This window comes from Danio rerio, chromosome 7 (assembly GCF_049306965.1).
Source record: "Danio rerio strain Tuebingen ecotype United States chromosome 7, GRCz12tu, whole genome shotgun sequence".
Taxonomy (NCBI): domain Eukaryota; kingdom Metazoa; phylum Chordata; class Actinopteri; order Cypriniformes; family Danionidae; genus Danio; species Danio rerio.
In genome coordinates, this window is record NC_133182.1 from 51,050,944 (window position 1) to 51,066,208 (window position 15,265).

The 15,265-nt window shown below is 37.4% G+C and overlaps 1 protein-coding gene across 3 annotated transcripts in view; it reads left to right on the forward strand.

Moving 5' to 3' along the window:
• b4galnt4b (beta-1,4-N-acetyl-galactosaminyl transferase 4b) overlaps positions 1-15,265 on the forward strand; it is a 205,781-nt gene that overhangs the window by 147,136 nt on the left and 43,380 nt on the right. For 2 of the 3 annotated variants that reach the window (XR_012382650.1, XM_682637.9), the window contains one exon: positions 2,369-2,447. The exons of the other annotated variant lie outside the window; for it this stretch is intronic. Coding sequence is in view for 1 of the 2 variants with exons in the window: in XM_682637.9 (XP_687729.4) it covers positions 2,369-2,447 (79 nt within the window). In the remaining variant the exon portion in view is untranslated. The remainder of the gene's footprint in view (positions 1-2,368; positions 2,448-15,265) is intronic. 3 annotated transcript variants of the gene reach the window in all.

Here is a 15,265-nt window from a genome sequence, read left to right on the forward strand (position 1 = left end):
TTATGTTTTTAAGAGCAGAAATTGCTGCTCATTATCTCATTTTCTGTTCATTTGTAAATTATGTGAGCTTAATTTCACAGTAGATTCCCATAGACCTCAATCACTTCAAAGAGAAATCAGGACAGAAGTCAAAATTTGACAAAGGAGACATGATGAAGCTGCTGCTTTAAAAATTAGCCTTGCAATCTACGCATCACTCAGTAAACATCCTTTTGTTCTTTTCAAGAGAACATTGTGTGTTTTATTTTCTGCATGATACCTGTTTATAAGAATTGGACATATCAAGTTTATTTTGTCTAAATTACGTCTTTTCTAAGAATTGAGTTTTTTTCCAAACAATGAACACATTAAGACATTGTAAAATCAGAAAAATCATGTTACTCGCTTCGGTCATCTTGTGGTAAATTAAATTTTCACATATTTCTTTAATACAGAACTGTTTATGGAATTTATCCTAAAAATATAGATTTATGTAAGATATAAATGATATAAGATTGTGTAAACTGAATGAAAACTTTTTTTCTGATATGTATGTTTTACTCAAATCGTATTTTAAGTTAGGTGTTAATGCTTTCTTTTTTAAGCGGCTTATGTAAAGAACTTTAGCAATCAGTAAGTATAATCTACAACAGTTCTATCAACTGTATCAAGTATAATCGATAACTTCTTTAGCAGTGGGTATATCTATTTGTAAATTTCTTACATTCATCTGAAAATATTGTTCAAATGTACTGCCAAATGTATAACAATCTTTTAAGTTTTACTAAAGTCAGTAAGTTATTAAACCTCCATGTATTTAAATGATTTTGCTATTACGCTACTGTAACAATGGTGTTGCAATTTAGCACATTTAAATAATCAATATACTATCATTTTAGTATTGAATGACTACAGTTGAAATTATAAACAAGTTCTTTGCATGTGCTTTAGTATTTTTAATTAGGTATTGCTGTAGACCAGAGAACTTTTAAGTGGGAGGGAGTTACACCACAAATAGGTTTAAGTTTAGGGTTGTGATATGCACTATAAAAAATGCTGAGTTATTTCAACCCAAATGTGAGTGTAATAGGAACTAACTAACTGCTGAGTTTTTTTTTTTTTTTTTTTTTCAATAACCCTGCATTTTTTTTTAGTCTAGCAGTAGACGTTATTAAAACACAACAGATCACTGTAAGGTAGTGCTTAGGCCCCATTCACACGGGGCGTCAGCGTCAACGCTTCCCATTCACTTTGAATGGGTGACGTCAGACGTTGCCGAACTGCATTGTGGATCTGTCTGCGCCGCTTCAGAAGCGCTGCTCTCAGCAGATGTTGGGATTAGCTCAACTTTTCAAGCACCGACGGAAGCGTCAGCCAATCAGATCGCTGTATGCAAATACACCAGCTAGACAGTGGCCTATTGCTGACTAAATTTCATTGGCTGACGCTGCTATGACGATCACTTCAGCCCCAACTTCTGACACGCCTTCAGTCAAGCGTTGACTCTGAAGCCCCGTGTGGGGCGTTAAGGTTGAGGTAGATGTAGACATTAACAAAACTGTGAGGTTAGGTTTAGGGTTGGGGTAGGTGTAGAGGTTAATAAAACATAAAAGGTTACTGTGAGGTTGAGTTTAGGATTGGGGTAAGTGTAGGTGTAGACGTTAATAAAACACAACAGATTACTGTGAGGTTGGGGCAGGTATAGACATTAAAAAAAGACAACAGGTTACTGCAAGGTTGGGTTTAGGGTCAATTTAGACATTAATAAAACAATAGATTGGACTCCACAAGACATTAAATAATTCAATGAAAACTCCATGAGGTTTGTACAGCCCACTTGGAGCTCAAGTCCCACCCACTTGGGAGTTAGCTTTGACCTCCATCTATACCATCTCAGTATTTTTGCCAACATTAAAATATAAGTGTACATCTTTGAATCATTACAGACATTATAAATACTGACAGTATTGCGAGTGTCATTTTGAATATTTAAATAAATTCCTACATGCTTATAAGTAAAGTACAAATGCACATTTAATAAAATCGAGCACACATTTTTTTTTTACAAGGAAGGGCTTGCTTCAAAATGTAATAAAATTACACTTGTTAGTATAAATGGCTAAGAGTCTGCTTTAGTGCTTTTTGCAAATCAGATTGCATTACTTCTTTGAGGAGATGAGACAGCACCTTCCATTGTAATTCTATTACCAGCAATGTACACATCCTCCATTGCCCTATGGCACATTGTGCATTTTTCATCTTCACATCTGCCACTGCTTTTCCTTTCCTCGTCTGCTCTCTCTCATTCTATACCTCTACAAGAGTGTCCCTTCTTTTTCTTTCACTTTAATTCTCCTTCTTTTTTCCCTTCTTCTCTCTGTCTCTGCAGTCTCATGTCCTCGCGGCGATACTACTTTGAGGTTTTGCACAAGCAAGATGACAGAGGGTCTGACCATGTGGAGGTTGGGGTGAGTACAGAGCCAGAGTTAGGAAAAATCTAAAAAAAAATCTCCCTGTCTCCCTGATCAAAGTGAATTCAGTCAATGAAGCTGTGTAGAGTCTTTAATGTAAAACACTTTCATATATATTGTTTTTTATTATGAGGTTTTTCTACCTTTTGTTTGACCTTTTAGCTTTTCTAACACGTAAACTTCCCAGTAGATACTTTTTTGACTATTTTTGTCATAAACAGACTGAAGTATGGGAATGTGTCATAAATGAACTCTGTGTTTCAAGTCTGCCCCACTTATGCTTCTATAGTCGTATTCTATTCTCTCTACCTCTGGGCTATTGCATTATTTAAAGCCGAATAAGGAGAAAGACGAGAAACGTGGAAAAATCCCAAGGCCCGCTTACAGTAAATCCATAAAATGTTCTCTGTAATGGATGGTCAAGTCAGAATAACTGTCATAGATAAAATCATGTCAATAATTATAATAATAATAATAATAATAATAATAATAATAATAATAATAATAACAATAATAATAATAATAATAATAATAATAATAATAATAATAATAATAATAATATGGCTATACCCAGCCTCAGCAGACAAATATATAGCAGCCCACTGTTGTAAGACGTTATCAAATAAAACATTTATAGTTCCCATTACGATATCCTTGAGTAATATTACAGCCTTGAGCTCAAAGATCTAGTGCGCTTTGATAGGCTGATTATGTCCAGAGTGCACCCAAAGGATGCAGAGTTTAACCAGCACATCACACTAATTGTATTATGTAGGAGAAGATAGAATGTAGAAGACAAATAAAAAAGGAGTGAGTGAGTCAGGGAGATGGAGCTGATAATGGAAAACAAATAGATTAAAAATAGATTCATTCTTCCTGCTCGAGGACAAAATACAATAGCCTAACTTGAAAAGAATTCCCTAAAATGGAAATCGATTTGAATACATCATTCTTTCCAGATAAGACACCTTTTTAACATGACATTTGTCTGTGTATGTTCATGAATGCATACATGCATGTAAGGAAAGATATATGCTCTTTAAGAAAGGATTAATAAGAAAGGATATGTCAAGGTCAAAATGCCAAAATACTTCAAAATAATATTCTGTTTTCACAGAAGAAAGCCTGGCAGGCTTATCAGCCACCATATAATTCGTACAATACTGTACATACATGCAGTTCTATTCATCTTTTTTTTATATATAGCGTTTTTACAATGTAGATTGTGTCAATACAGCTTAACATAGAAGCGAAAGTGAGTCAGTCTAGTTTTCAGAGTTAAAGTTCAGTTCAGTGTTCAGTGTGGTTTAAATTTTACTGCTGAAAGTCCAAGAGAAAAATCCATCGATGCACAGCTTCACAAGTCCCAAACCAAGCAAGCCAGTGGCAAGGAACTAAACTTCACCTATTGACGAAAGTGAAGGAAAAAACCTTGAGAGAAATTCAATTGGGCACGACCATCTCTCCTCTGGCCAAACTTCTTGTGCAGGGCTGCAGTCTAGGCACCAGATACTGGTGAAAGTCAGACATTGTGGAGAAGCTGCAGGTGAGAGTAGGCTATAACCACCACAGCATCTGCTCAGGATACGGCCTTGTCCAGGATTATGAATACCTCTAGAAGGGCTCTCTGGTTGGTATCATCTCTTCACCAGTCTTGGATCACATTATTGGCGCTGCACAATCTCTAAAGGCCTCAGGATGAGTATCCCCAGGAGGAAATAGATTAATAATTAGCGAAGCGAAGCTTCATAGTGTATTTAAACGAGAGATATTAGATATTAATGCAAAAATTAAGTGCTATAAATGAAAACAGCGGTTCTATAAACAAACATAGAAACAAATGTGTAAAGCATAGGAGTATTTCTAACAAAATGTCTGGTGCATTAAAACAGGAGAAGTGTGTCTTACAGGTGGTTTGTCAAGCTCACTCATCTGCATAGAGCATACTCATGCATCATACTGTTATGTGATGCATTGTGTGCACGCTTTACTAAAAAGATAGGTCTTTAATCTACTTTTGAACTGAGAGAGTGTGTCTGAGCCTCGGACAATATGAGGAAGGCTATTCCAGAGTTTAGGATGCATAAATTAGAAGGCTCGACCTCCTTTAGTAAACTTTGCTATATTGGGTACTACCAAAAACCCAGAATTTTGAGATCTTAAAGAGGGGATTGGATTGAAGTGAGACAGAAGGTTGGATAGATGAACAGGAGCTAGATTATTTAAAGCAGACATACATACATGCATACATACTCACACAGACGTGCTCACATACACACAATAATAAAAAACTAAATTATTTATAGTTTTGTGGGTGTTAGGTGGCACGGTGCCTTAGTAATTAACACTGTCGCCTTACAGCAAGAAGGTCACTGGTTTGAGTCCCAGCTGGACCAGGTGACATTTACGCATGGAGTTTGCATGTTCTCCCTATTTTGGTTTGGGTTACCTCCAGTTGCTTCAGTTTCCCCCACAGTCCAAAGACATACGGTACAGGTGAATTGAATAAACGGGTGGTGGTTCATTCCACTGTGGTGACCTCTGATAATAAGGGACTAAGCCAAAGAAAAATTAATGAATGTGTGGGAGTTGTAAGTTGTTGACATAAAATTGACCCTGATTTTGGTACAATTTGGTACATTTTTTGTGGCAATGATACAAGACGCCTCTTGTGTGAAGAATGGAATCACATGCAACGCTCAGGTGTCATTTTGTCCCATATTTCAACAGTCCAAAAATCTTGATGTTTCATTTAGAGCAGTGGTATCCAAAGTGGGGGTCACAAAACAATGACGAGGGGTCACTTGGTGATTTCCAATACTCAAGTAAATTTTATTAAACTATTAGAATTAACATATTTTATTCATAACCCACAGAAGATAGGTATTAGTTATGTTAAAGAAACAACAACAAAATACAAATACAAATCCATCAGCATTTAATTATTTTTTATATCAATATTTCATTTAATTAATAAATGACTATAAAATTATATGGTTATTAGACTGTTGCATTTTTGTGTTGTCAATATGTTCATGTTTATATATGCCTATAGTTGTGTGTGCCATGTTTGTATATATTTATTACCACCTTCGAGAAAAACGGTGGGTGCGATTCACTGACATTGTTATTTTGGGGGCTGAAAAGTTTGGGAACCCTTGACCCAGAGGTTTTTACATTTAAACTCTTCACATATAAACCTACATAAATACAAGCACACTAACACTAAAGAGGATTTTACTTATCCAGATGAGCCTGTATTATCAGTTTAGTTGGTTGTTAACTGAGAATAACATACATTGGGATATCGTGATTGGTCAATCATAATCAAGTATTCTAAGGGTGCTTTCACACCTACACTTTTGTTTCGGAATGTATCTCGTTTGCCCAGTTAGCGCGGTTCGTTTGGCATATGTGTACAGGGCAATCCCGCTCTGTTCCGCGCCAAAGTAATCGCTCTGAGCTTGAATGAGGTGGTCTTGGCTCGATTGAAACGAACCCTGGAGCGGTTCGATTGCAGTGAGAAAGTGATCCGATCCGAGCGCTGTTATATCACAGTGTTTTATGGATATGTAATAGGCTTACGGCTATATGAAGAGAGAATTATGAGTAGGGCGGGAAGTTTCGCAAGTCTCTGGATGCCCGCAAACGAGTGATGATCTCCCGGTAATCTCGCATCTCCCTCCCGGTCCTCAAATAGGCATCGTCGCGCACCCTTCTCACCCCTCCCCACCGTGTCTCTCCTCAGACACGTCGCATGCGCGCACCCTGTCAATCACCACCAAACCACCACCTTTCCTGACAGCTGAGCGGGACGCTGCAAAATAAACCCTGACACTCTGACCAATGTAAGGAGAGTTCACTCGCACGTTACTTGTTTTAGCTCTTTTGGTCCGATTAGAAACTTTGCAGTCTGAAAGCGAACAGCTCCAAGAGCAAAGAGCAACAATGTAAAAATTGTAATCTCTGTTTCGGAACAACTGAATCGATTTACAGGTGTGAAAGCACCCTAAACCACTGAATTAATTTTCATTCATTAATTTTCTTGTCAGCTTATTCCCTTTATTAATCCGGGGTCGCCACAGCGGAATGATCCGCCAACTTATCCAGCACGTCTTTACGCAGCAGATGCCCTTCCAGCCGCAACCCATCACTGGGAAACATCAACACACACACACACATACACTCATACACTACGGACAATTTAGCCTACCCAATTCACCTGTACCGCATGTCTTTGGACTGTGGGGGAAACCAAAGCACCTGGAGGAAACCCACGTGAACGCAGGGAGAACATGCAAACTCCACACAGAAACGCCAACTGAGCCGAAGTTCGAACCAGCGACCCAGCAACCTTCTTGCTGTGAGGCGACAGCACTACCTACTGCATCACTGCGTCGCCAAGCACTAAATAATAATAGAAAATAATGCACAACAAACCTTATTTTAAAAAAGTCAGAAGGCAGCTCTGACAACACATTAATGTGCATGTATGTGACTTTACGGGTTTTGGTTTTTCTTTTCTGTTAACATTATGAACTATTGTGTCTTCTTCATCATTCCATAAATACGGGTTATATCCTTTATACTAAATCTAGTGGTGTTAAATTTAATTAACAAGATAAAAATTAAAAAGCATGTGATGTACCTCAGAGTTCGATGTTCCTCTTTTAGATACCAATGGATCTACTTTATCACCCAGGCATATTTCCAATAAAATCAGACAACTCTTATCTAATCCAGGCTTTAGTCATTGCTAAACTAGTCTACGCTGTGCTCTTTTAGGCACCCATCCTGTAAGCACATCCAAACGACTGCAGATGATTCAGAAAGCACATTCGGTCTTCAGCAAACCTGTCAGGGCACATATTAATCTTACCAGCTCCATCAAAACAGCTGAGACTTTTTATATCATCCCCCAAAAAAAGACCTGTCTCTACTGACACAGCTCTTAATGCACTTACTTAACTGTACTATTATTTTTACAGGGTCACTGGGTCTTACCTATATTTTTGTATTAGCCTGTATTCTTCTAGCCAATTGTGGAGCGTTATGTAAGAGCACTTCTCAAGCTCTATCCCTGAGATGCAATGCACTTTTGGAGTATTCCTTATTTGTAAATCACTTTGGATGAAAGCTTCCGCTGAATGAATAAATCTAACATTGCATAATAACACAGCTATTAGGACTAAAATGCAAAATTGGATTCATAAATGTTTCAGGTTAATAAGTCTTTCTCACCCCTGCATCTTTTGATGCTTCTCCGAATAGCAGTCTCAGTTGTAAACTTGAATAATGGCCTCTGGAAAGCTTCATTTGTTTGTGATTGAATCTTTTGATGAATTATTAATCAGAATGTAAAACAAACACAAAAAAGGCCAGGCGACTGAGTATAACAATACATTACACTGAATTAAAATTCAGTTAGTGTGACTCTTTTGATTCGCACATTTGACTAAATAAATGTGCACAAAGTGGAGCGTTAATTGAAAAGTAAATATCTGTGTAACTTTTTTTTCACATCTGTTTGTAGTCTGTCAGCTGAATATTTTTATTTTTATCACACCCTTAAAGCTGTTATCGACACAACACTAATGTGGCCATCAGAAAGCTGTCTTCGCTCCTTCACAACTCTATACGATTGATAAAAAAAAAAAAATTAGCATTACTTTTTTCCCTTTAAATCCGCACTGCACAACTTTTTCAGTGCCTGGAGGCTGAGAAGGCCCAAGATGCAGCTGTGATCCTGCCCTTATTTAATGTTCTCTGCAGAGCGCAGGAGAAGAGGAGGTTCAAAGACACTAGAGGAGCCCTAAGAATTAATTCACTGAACTTCTCGAAGTATTCCCAGCTAGACAGTCAACAGGGACCAGACACCAAAAAAAGAAAAGCAGCTAATTATATGTGGCAAACATAAGAAATCATTTATTAACCAAACTGCATTGGGCCAGCCCAGGGCTGACCCTGATCAATTTGTAGCCTTTGGCAAGATTTTATCTGGCACTACATGCATCACAGCCAGTTCTACCACTGATCGTTTCCAAAAGAGCTGCATAGCATTATGACAAAGCAAATTATAGTATAAATACTATAGTATATAATGTTGTAGTGTAGTAGGTGTGAACAAACATTGAAGGGGACCTATTATGCCCCCTTTTACAAGATGTAAATTAACTCTCTGATGAGTTTATCTGTGAAGTTTAAGCTTAAAATAATACACACATTTTTTTAAATATATATTTTAAATATATTTTTTCTATTTTTTTTATTTATAAACTATTAATAAAATATTTTTTATAAACTTTTGAAACTGCCCTTTTAAGTTTTGATCCAAGTTGTGCCATTTTGGTGACTGTTGCTTTAAATTAAAATGAGACTGTGCTCCCAGCCCTCATAGAGGGTGGCTGTGTCCGAAACCGCTTACTACTCAGTTGGTACGACATTTGAGTTTAAACATACTACTCAGCCATTAGAAAAGTACGTTCTATACAGTATGAATGTGAGCAGTATGAATGGAACTCGGATGTACTACAGCCGCCTTTTTGTTATGATCACCTGACCTACTGCGTGAGTTGCGTTGCTTCACTCCCATTCATGAATTCTCTTGTGGTGCATGATGAGATAGCGTACCGTCCATACCATGTGCACTTCAGCATCTCGCTGGAGGTAGTAGGTCATCCAGGCACTTCTTGCATACTGATTTTCGAATTCTATGAATTCAGACATACTTCTCAGCTTGCATACTGATTTTAGCGTACTATGGAAGAATTCCATTTTGGACGCACCGGGTGTATTTGTGTAGCAGATTCGATACTCCAACGGTGGATGGCTGCTTCCCACTTTGGGCTGTTTATGCTAATGAGGGAGAGATCATCACCAACAGGTGGGGCTTTCCCCTCTGATGTACAATGGGAGAATGTTAATCTGTTTCTACAGACTATTTTTCTGAATTGTGATTGTGAAAAAAAAAAGAATAATATTAATAAAATAAATAACACATTCTTACCATTACAGGCTGGCTATAATCATACACTGTTGCCACACAACTACAGTATGTTTAAACCCCTTATAAATATGATTTTTGCATAATAGGTATTTATTTATTAGTAATATTAAAAATAATACTTATTCATTCATTTAATTTTTGATTTAGCCCTTTTATTAATCTGGGGTCGCCACAGCGGAATGAACCTTCAATTTATCCCAGCAGCGGATGCCCTTCTAGCCACAACCCAACACTGGGGAACACCCTTACACTCTTGCGTTCAAACACGTGTACACTACGGCCAATTTAGCTTATTCAATTTAATACTTATAATACTTATAAATAATATTAATATTTATTGATTCATTTACACATTTATATGTATCCATTAATGCATTTAATACCTTTTTTATGTATATTTCTACATTCAACACATATTTTGGAGAAGAAAAAAAAAACATTGTAGTAAGTCAGTGTCACCTGAAATAGACCTCACAGAGAGTTTTGCTCCAGCTTTGCTTTCAGTTATTTTTATTGATATAACGGAAAAAAACTAAATTGTATATAAAATATATCTTGCTTAATAATAACATCTTGTTTGTTGAAAGCTGTTGTGCATTTTTTAATTAATTAATTTATAGACTGTACAATATAATCACACTACACTATATTTTTTATTGGAGATTATCTACATGTTCAGTGATCCTGCACTTGTAAAAGTCTCTTCTTTTTCCAATTTCAGGTATGAGATATTAAATCTAACCTCTGTGATGTACTCGTATATTTTTGAAACTTTTCATGGTTGCTCTGAGCATTAGCACCCTTCGCCAGAGTTATTCTGAGCCTGATTAGCATTTTAACAGGATCCCCAGGCTTTGTAGGGACAAAGAGATCTAATAAAGTTAATCTGATGTTGTCTGACCAGAAACTTTCCAATATGACATTCACAGTAGGAACTATTAAAGACAGTGCTGTCATTCAACGGTAAATGGGCTTCATTTGTATTATTATTATTATTTTTTTTTTTGTAAAAATAAAGGTGAAATAAATCTGTAGCTGATGCAATATGTGCGACATCACAAGCTGCGTGTTGTTTTCTAGGGATTACGATATCTTCAGACTTATGTTTTATTTAACTGCAAACAGTTATTTGTAAAGAAGCAGATGAAGAGAAGAGAACATAAATTTTTATCGAAATCTTTGGAAATGTTTGTAAAAATGTTATTAATTCTAATGCATCTCACGTTTCTATTAGCAAAAAGCATTCGATCAGAAGTAGTATTTTATTACATTTTAAATAAGATTTGACTGATGCGCTTCTCCCCATCCATGTGAATAAAAAAGTGCAATGTTTACCAGTATTTGGCTCTTGATGTGTGAACGATATCTTAGCTGTCAAAGATGGAATTTGTTGGATGGAAATCATTTTTTACGCCAATCATCGGTGTGGTTTGTGCTTGTGTGTTCAGCACATTTTGATATTGTAGTAATTTTCCAGTTATTTAACTTGATTACTGGGTGACAGGCTAATGAACAGGTAACAGGATCAACACTTGTTTGAAGAATGTGATGCTCATAGCAAAGACTTTTTAAAGTCATCCAAGATTTTGAATTAGATTATATAGATATGCATGCTGTTCTAGGACATTGATGCTGAACAATCCTAGCTGTGAAAGGTTGCTTTACATATAATTTAGGTGGTTTTTGGGTCATTGACTAGTAAAAGCTACGATGGAGTTTATAAAAAAGATTTTTTTAAAATTCCTATTCTGACCCTCTTCCTCAGATTGTTTGTTTATAAGGGACTGTTAAGTAGTGGTTCATTCCGCTGTGGCGACCCCTAATAAATAAATGACTAAGTGGAAGCAAATGGAATGTATGAATGAATGAACAGGTCTGTAAATGGCCATTATTTTCATTGGGTAATGTCATTGCGTAACTGGGATCCTCTTAAAGTCTGTAGGTCTGCGGGGCTGTTTACACAACAACATTTTCATACAAAAACTGAAAACTTTTTATACCCTTTGCTTGTTCGTTTACATGACAATGACATTTTTATGACTGAAACCACATAAATCTGAAAATGGATTTCAAAGTTAGTTAAAGCATTTTACTGTTGTCATGTCAATGTAAGCACTAGAAAATGAAAATCTTTGAAAACGAAGTCATATGTATGAGACACACTTAAAGGCGAGCGCAAGCAGACATCATGTGGACTTGAAAAACGTTTACATTTTTGGCTACAATGTTGCCAAACATAGCCTGAGATAAAAAACTTGTTTTAAGAGTTCACATTTAGATAGTGATTGATTATAAAGCGTGTTTGGCATGCTGTCCCAGGAAACCGCCCTGAGCTCAATAGATCCTCAAGCCAGGGGCTCCCTCCCATTGCAGGGCAAGAGGGGAGTTTGAGCTCAGGTAGGTCTCGAGAACCCCCTTGCTGTTTATGGCCAATGACATTAGAATTGCTATGGCGAGATATACTGTTGGCTTAGAGCTTATCTGTGGTGCCAATTTGGTTTAGTCGATTCACTTATGTCACATGTCTTTATACGGTGAGAGGAAACCGGTGAACCCAGGGGAAACCCATATAAGCATGGGAGGAACATGTAAGCTCCGCACAAAAATGTTGACTGGCCTGGTAAGGACTTGAACCAGTGACATTCTTGCTGTGAGGCAACAGTGCTAACCACTGGGCCACTGTGCCGCCCTATCAAGGAAAAGGGAGACTCTTCAAGACGAAGATAACTGAGGAAGGAAAACGGGGTGTATTCGTTGTTTTTCTCTTCAATTGGTTTATTTTGTCCCAATGATCCATTTTGTTTGAATACATAAATGCTTTATAATTAGCAGGTCATTTTAAGCTATATGAAACTCACAGAGACCATTTATTTTTCAGAGGATTAGTGCCCATTTGATTCATCATTGCCACTTAATTAACACCAAGGTTGACTAATGCTTTTGAAGTATTTTCTGATACGTTTTGTTATGTAGCTCACCCATGGTAAAGGGTAAAAAAAATTATAAAAAAATGGTAAAAAGTTTTATTTTGACATCATTTACTCGCCCTTTACTTGTTCCAATCCTGAACACAAAAGAAGGTGTTTTTAAAAATGTATTTTATTATACTTTTTCTTTTTTTATGTCAATGACTACTGGTTACCGACACATCTTCGAAATAAATTCTACCACTTGAGTGTAAGTGATGAATGAATACATTTTCATTTTTGGGTGAACAATTCTTTTTACAAATGTCACATTATATTTTCAATTATTATTGGAATATTATTGTTCCATTATGGCCCCATTATTGTTCTCTGCATTATTCTTATTCAATTAGACAATAACAAAGGAGAGCAGCAGGCTAGCTAGTCCTTGCTCAGTGTGTAATACTGCTTAGCTGTGTATTTATCAGTGTGTGACCGTGCTCGACTGTTTGCATGCTTGTATTTGTGTGTGTGTGTGTGTGTGTGTGTGTGTTTATTATGTCACTGGGGGCAAACAGGCGTCTGTGGCTCCTCAGATCTGACATTGTGCTGTAACTGCACTCCATCGATTCTCGAAAGGCAGATCTGACCTTGAGAAACACAAGCTGTGCAGAATAACAGGGTGAATACTAAACACTGAAGTAAACGGATTCAGATCTGTCGGATGCTCATGCGGTGTTTGTTCAAAACTAACCCTCATCTGTGAGGTACATTAAATGGGGTTTTCCAGTGACAAATAAATCAACAAATTCATAATCAAGTCAAATAATCCTCTAAATGCTCAAGTTTGTGCTGGTGACGAATCAGTATGCAAAGACAGTGAGTTTTATAGACACTGCTGCTCTGTTTTCTACCATTTTCAAAGCCTGAAACTGTCAAACGATAAGTGACGTTGACATCAAACTACTCCGAATCAAATTAATTTCTCTCATATTTTCTTTTCTCTTTGTTCTCCGTTTCTCCCTGTCTCTTCCCATTCTTTTGTTTGACTGTACAGTCTGAAATGCTGAAAGCAGCTGTGTTGTGTGGCATTGGTCTGTGAATGAAGAGTGTGTATGTGTATGTGTGTGTGTGTGTGTGTGTGTGTGAATTTTTGTTATGCGACTGCTAATTGGCCTCTTGCTTGAGAGTGGCCAAAAAGTGATGTCGTAATTGTAGAGCCTCTTTAGAAGAATTGCTACGTGTCTGTACAGCATCTATTTGGAGTGCCGGAGTCGTCCCAGAGCATTGTGAGGGTGAAAGCAGTAAATGACAGTGAGGATGGAGCCGATTCAATAAGAGTGAATTGCAGCAGCTGATAGGACTGTTTATTTGCATGTACTGTCTGCTTAGTTTAAGCTCTCGATTCACTCAAGGATTTATGCAAATAGGTAGGGAAAAAAAGAAAGAAACACAGTGCTGCACACAATTTGCATGGCATAATTTTAGACCTTGCTATTTGAGAATGTAAACTACCACAATCTGGCTTACATTACTGGGGCTGTCAAACTCTTTAAGTCATTTGCACTTTACATCTGCAGTAGGGCTGCACTATATATCACTTCATAATAATAATTCCTTACATTGATATAGCACTTTTCTAGACACTCAAAGTGCTCATAGTTTTGAGGGAAATCTCCTCATCTACCACTAGTGCTCAGCATCTACCTGAATGATGCAACGGCAGCCATATTATGCCAGACTGCAGACCACACATCAAGCTGATTGGTGGAAAGGAGACAGAGTGATGAAGCCAATTATCATATGGGGATGGTTAGGAGGTCTTGATGGACAGAGGCCAGTGGGCAAAGATTTGGCCAGTATGCCGGGGTTTAACCCCTACTCTATTTCGAATGGCATCCTTGGATTTTTAGCGACCACAGAGAGTCAGGACCTCAGTGTAATGTCTTATCCGAAAGACGGCACTCACTAAGCAGTTTAGATTCCCCATGAATGGGGCGTTAGTACCTAGACAGACCACAGATTGAGCGCCCCCTGCTGCCCTCACTAACACCACTTCCGACAGCAACCTAGCTTTCCCATATGGTCTCTTATCCAGGTACTGACCGCAGGTGCAACCCTGCTTAGCTTCAGTGGGTGACATGTGAAAGTCGCAGAGGCGCACTCTTATAGACGGAGTGAGGAGCTATGTCACCGGGTAATAGCTCGGAGTAGAGCCACTGCTCCTCCACATCAAGGGAAGTTAGCTGAGGAGGCCTAGGGAGGTGTTCCAGGCATGTCCTGGAACTCTCCTAAAACTGCTGCCCCCATGAAAAGCAAATGAAAATGAATGAATTAATTAATGTATTATTTTTTATTGAATCATTCATAAAACAAAGACTGTGTATTGCTATTTTGTCAATTACATTTTCATTCATTTTGTTTTTGGCTTAGTCTCTTTATTTATCAGGGATCACCCCAGTGGAATGAACCGCCAACTCACTTATTCCTTGATATTTTATGACTATTTGTAACTTTTTTTATTTAGAGGCTAGTTTGTATGAATTTGTATGATCTCATTTGTAGAATTTAGTGCTCTTTGCTCATCCTACTCTGTCAGTTTAGGGGTGGGGTTTGGTGCCATGCCTTCTTTTAAAATCACACATTTTGCTTACGACTAAACTGCGTATGAATTAGCCACTTTATTGACAAAATGTTAATTGGATTTTTTAAAAAGATACTCACTATACACAACACTTAAACACTTTCTCTTATTTTGATTAGAATGTAATAATGTGCACCTTTTGTAAAGCGGCTTTGGAACAATAATTACTGTGAAAAGTGCTATACAAATAAGCTTGACTTAAATAGAATTGAAGTTGATCATTTAACTTTTGTAGGTGAATTCTGTTTGGTTTCCCAGA